The sequence below is a fragment of the Lutjanus erythropterus genome, chromosome 16 (genome assembly GCF_056507025.1).
Source record: "Lutjanus erythropterus isolate fLutEry1 chromosome 16, fLutEry1.hap2, whole genome shotgun sequence".
Classification (NCBI taxonomy): Eukaryota; Metazoa; Chordata; class Actinopteri; order Lutjaniformes; family Lutjanidae; genus Lutjanus; species Lutjanus erythropterus.
The window spans coordinates 27069036-27073945 of NC_139332.1; the positions used below are offsets into that span (position 1 = coordinate 27069036).

The 4910-nt window shown below is 39.8% G+C and overlaps 1 protein-coding gene across 1 annotated transcript; it reads left to right on the top strand.

Moving 5' to 3' along the window:
* On the top strand, positions 1-4710 carry edn1 (endothelin 1). Its single transcript, XM_084739830.1, has 5 exons — positions 1-227; positions 492-648; positions 1237-1389; positions 1608-1712; positions 3689-4710. Exons 1-5 carry the CDS (start codon positions 167-169, stop codon positions 3825-3827), a joined length of 615 nt encoding a protein of 204 aa, XP_084595956.1. The 5' UTR covers positions 1-166; the 3' UTR covers positions 3828-4710.
* Positions 4711-4910: the final 200 nt, after the last annotated feature.

The following is a 4910-nucleotide window of genomic DNA, read 5'->3' on the forward strand; positions in this document are numbered from 1 at the left end:
AACAGAGACTTCACACTGACGCCTCTGACGCGCTCCTGCGTGAATCTCTGAGGACGATCACAGAAACATTTTGCGGAGGAGTGATACACTGGATGATTAATTTTCCACTTCTGGAGGATTATTACTTTTGTTGAGCGAATTTTTTGATTTACAAGAGCCGGGAAAAATGGATTTATACATTTTGTTTTCCGTGTTATCAGTGATGTACTCCTGGATTTTGTGCACAGGTAACTTTCGTTTTTCTGCAAAAACAACAGCCAGACGACCGATTTGAGCAATTTAACCCCGATATTAACACTAAGTAACAGTTTAGGCACATAATGTGTGTATTACTTAAATTACTTAACTTACATTATATAACACTTTGAAGCCTATCTCTGCAAAGCTGCAGAGCAAAATCTTGCGGCAATTATACTGATAACTTTCTGACACAGTTAGCCTTATGTTAACAGTTTATATGCAGTGTTTTGACAATTATGATTTATTTACAGCCCTATCAGCGCCTGCTGGAGAGACAGAGACACCCACCGCCTCCGCCGCCACTCAGGGGCGCCATGTGCGGACCAAACGCTGCTCCTGCGCCACTTTCCTGGACAAGGAGTGCGTCTATTTCTGCCACCTGGACATCATATGGGTCAACACACCTGAGTAAGTCAATGTTGGCCTGTTATCGTCTTTTAACAGTAGTAACAGATTACGTTTCTTCAGTAGCCTTAGTACAGAATGAGATATTTTATGTTCGGCAAAAAACTCATTGGAAATACTTTGAAATACAAACACGAACGAGCAGCAAACAGCAACGTTTGCTTTTACTTTTCTTGAGTGTCACCGAAAATAACGTAGGCTACATAGTTTATCAGTCTCGGATACTTTTTTACTTACTTTCATTTCAACAAGCTGATTTAAACACACATAAAACCGTCAAAAATAACGTGTTTAGATAACCTTAATTGTTCGGGTTTTCTGACAGTTAATTTCAATTGTTTCTGAAGATGAGCTGCAAAGTAACGTTTTTGAGGAACTGGTCGCTGTCTGTTAACTTTTGTCGAGTGTAGCTGAAAATTATGTACATTTTGCCTACCTTATAAGATCTGGATATATTTTACTTATTTTTCTTATAAGTGGAAAAAAGCTAATTTAAATGCATTTGACCGTCAAACACGACGTTCTTAGTCTAATTTGACGATTCAGATTGTTTGACCGTTAATTTTAAAACTGTGTCACTGTTCCATCCAGGCGCGTGGTCTCTTATGGACTAGGCAACGCTCCCAGAGCGAGGCGCTCGGTCGCGGACTCCATGGCAACCATAAGCAGCGTGACCCGGTGCAAGTGTTTCAGTGAAGACGACAGCACATGCATGAACTTCTGCCGGCTGGAAAAAGACCTCAGGTGTGTAATTTGCATTTTTATCACAGCTTGAGTACACCGAGAACAAGCAATAACAACAATATTTACTGCCAACGATAGTACAACTCGCCTAGTCTATCATTTTTCTGCTTGTTTCCATCACATGTGAGGACAAGTTTCGTCTCTTAAATGCCTCTGAATGTCTCGAAACTGTGGGATGATGAATAATTGTAATGTGATCCCGCTCTCATCGTTCACAGGTATGGGACTCTGCCAGACACGGTGATCCGCTCTGCCCAGGGCGATGGTTGTGTTGAGGCTCAGTGCAAACACAAGCTGGCAGCCGACACGGGCAGGATTAAGAGGTAAGACAACCTGAATACCTCAGACTCTATTGGCAAAATAAATGGACATGGTAATTATAACCTCACGCAACACTGAGGTCTTTTGTAGGGCAAAATATCTCAGGGACATAATTTTTGCATGTAAAACCCAGTGAGCCTGGGAGATAAAAACAGTCAGCACGTGTTTAAGAGGCAGGAATGTTGAGATTAACCCTCAAGCAAGGAATTCCCTATATATCATGACAGAGCTCCATATATGAGTTTTATAAAACCTATAAGATTGTAAGGAATCCACTCAAAGTAAGCTGCATCACTCTCCCTCACTGTGTAGTACACTGTAAAAAAAGACAAAGAAGCTGAGTTAACTATACGCTCCATTCGAAATGCCATACTAACATGGCATTTAGTACACTAAAACAGTATGAATGATTTTTTTAGTGTGTCCGAAATAAACAGTACGCAAGGTGAACACTGTTTCCAGATGAATATTACAGTATACAAGCACTGTACACTACACTGGCATAAATATCCCACAATGCAATGCAGTAGTGACAAAGACAAAGAACAAAGACAGTAGTGACCAAGGCAGCTCTAGTATAATGTCAAAATGCTTAAAGTTTAAATGTTAGTAAGTGTTCACTTTGCTAGGTGTAATAAAGTTATAAAATTAGTTAATAATCGGCATGGGGTACAACAGTTACGTGTCTCCAACCAACAACAGGGCTCTCAGGATGTGACGTGATACGTGCTGAACGGTTCATCCATAAAGATGCATTCTACTGTTATTTACACAAACCATGTCAACAGTAGAACATATTTTAGGCATATAGAACACAGTATATGATTTTGGATGCAGCAGTAATTTCAAGGCAGCTGTTTTCACAAAATCTTTTAATCTTACATCAAACTCGAATGAAAAAAACTAAAAAAAAAAAAAAGTTTTGTCAAACACTAACCCTACAGTATTTTGTTGAGATAATTTACTTTTCTTCTGTAAAAAAAAAAAACTTGAATCTTTAGGTTTTACAAAATCTGTATTTTAAAAACTGTTCACAGTAACCAACAAACCTGTTATTCACTTCACAGAGTTTTCTAAAAATCTTTGAAATATAGATTTTTAATTTCTAAAAGTTCACTTCGAAATCCAAAATAGGTATTTTTGGCCCGTAGTCCTATTTATCAAGCTAAATATTTTTTGGTGTGTGTTGCAGAGTTTTGGAGGTGAAGAGATGTCTGCAGTCTCTCTAGTGTAATGGGACTAAATATCACTGGTCCTGTTTCCAACATCATGACCCGGTTACTTAAAATAATCCCCAGACCTTGTTGTGAGCAGTTACTTTCTATTCTGCACTAGAATCTACCAGAACTACATTAGAATCTACACGAAACTGCTAACAACAAGGCCTGTGAATTATCTTGAATAACCGGGTCATGATTTTTGGAAACACTGGTTTTGAAATGTATGTTAAATGTATTTTTGGGGCTTTGAGCGCCACAGGACTAGTACCATTTAGTCCCATTATATTGGAGAGAAGGCAGACATCTCTACGGCTAACATCTCCAAAACTCTATAACTTACACCAAAAAAATCTAGATGGATAAACAGCACTACAGGCCAGGGTAAAAATATGTTTTTGATTTTTGGGTGAACTGTCCCTTTATTAAATTTAAAAAAAAATAGCTTTCTCAACATCTTTTACAGTGTGGAGCTCCTCTCTGCCACAGCTGCACTCATGTACCATCATGTTTCAGACTCAAACACTCTCAAAGTTTGCGGCGCCGTATGTCTGCACTTTCTGACACATTAATAATTGGAAAAATAAACCTCAATCTGCTCAAAACAACTCAGACGTGTGTTGTGCATGTCACTTGGTCTACTTAGTGGTTTGAATGTGAGTGAGTGACAGCTCAAATCCGCCCAGCTATAGGTTTACCTTTTACATAACCCGAGAGATCGATGGTTCAGAAGTCTGATTGCTTTCTGTCTTTGTCTACAGGATGAAGCACGGCAACAAAAAACGGGTGTCGCCTCTAGCGATCCGGGCTGCCACAAAAATGCGCCTGCTGCTCGAGAAGTGGAGGGTGAGACAGCGCCACAGGGCGAGAGCATGGGAGGGCGAGAGTGCGGCCTCCTAAAGAAGACAGATCACCTCCGCACCTTGTCATACAGAGAGGGAAAGGGTTTCATGGGCCCTTCTCTAGAGCCAACAGGGAGCCCTGTGGGGGACAATGGAGAGCCCAGATAAGGCCAGCAGACTCACTCCATGTTGGCTTCATGACCGCGACGTCATGAGCAGAGCAGAGAGCATTTACAACTCGACTTGGTTGCACTTCATCAGACGGATAAACGAGGTCAGAGACAATGCAGGGACTTCAGGTGAAAGTTGATAAGCTGAACAGAGGACTTGGGCCCCCGGACTGAAAAATCAAGGACATTGATTGATCTTGTAGGTGTCAGGGTCAGACTCAGTCACTGTTGGACACCAAATATCATTTCAAAAACTTGACTTTACTGGAAGGATTTAACATAAATCCCTCTGTAACAGAAAATAAAAATTACTGCCGTATATGGATGAAGGCAGTCCTACTTATTATATTACAAACTGCCATTATTTTCTCATACACAGTTGCAAAAAAGCCAGTGTGTCTATAGAAGGGATTATGTGCCTTGTGTCTCTGCTTTACACAAGACATTTTTCACTGACTGAAACTATTTACTGCATTTTACATAACAGGTCGTCTCCTGTGTGTCAGGACACAGGTCGTTGTAGCTATGCAGTACAGTAGCTGCTGGGATTTCTTTGCATTTGTCATAATTTAATGATTTTTCACTAAATATATTATGTTGTTGCTACTATATATGTGTTCTATTTATTTATTCTTTTTACACATTGTATTTTGATGGCCATATTGGTCCGTCTCATGTTTGGTTTGTCATTTCTGTGAAATGTTTTGTCACCAAGGTGCCAAATTTTGGCCAAACTTAAATAAAATTTGTACACACTTATTTAAAAACGAACTGATGAACTGGTTTATCTTTATTGTTTAATATGCAGTACTGTATTATATGTGCAAAGAATTAGACCTTTGAAGCTAAAATAGATCACTGACCTGAGAAAAACCTTAAAGGGAGAGTTTGGACTATCTGAAGTGGGGTTGTGTGAGGTTCTTGTATTATCTTCAGTAGAGGTCGGCACACCTCCACTTTGGAGAAGCAGC

Bases quoted from the DNA above. Each gene is read 5' to 3' on its own strand.
- edn1 (XM_084739830.1), top strand. From the start codon at position 167: ATGGATTTATACATTTTGTTTTCCGTGTTATCAGTGATGTACTCCTGG. The intron at 228-491 runs GTAACTTTCGTT...ATTTATTTACAG, and splicing joins CTCCTGGATTTTGTGCACAG to CCCTATCAGCGCCTGCTGGA. The intron at 649-1,236 runs GTAAGTCAATGT...TGTTCCATCCAG, and splicing joins ATATGGGTCAACACACCTGA to GCGCGTGGTCTCTTATGGAC.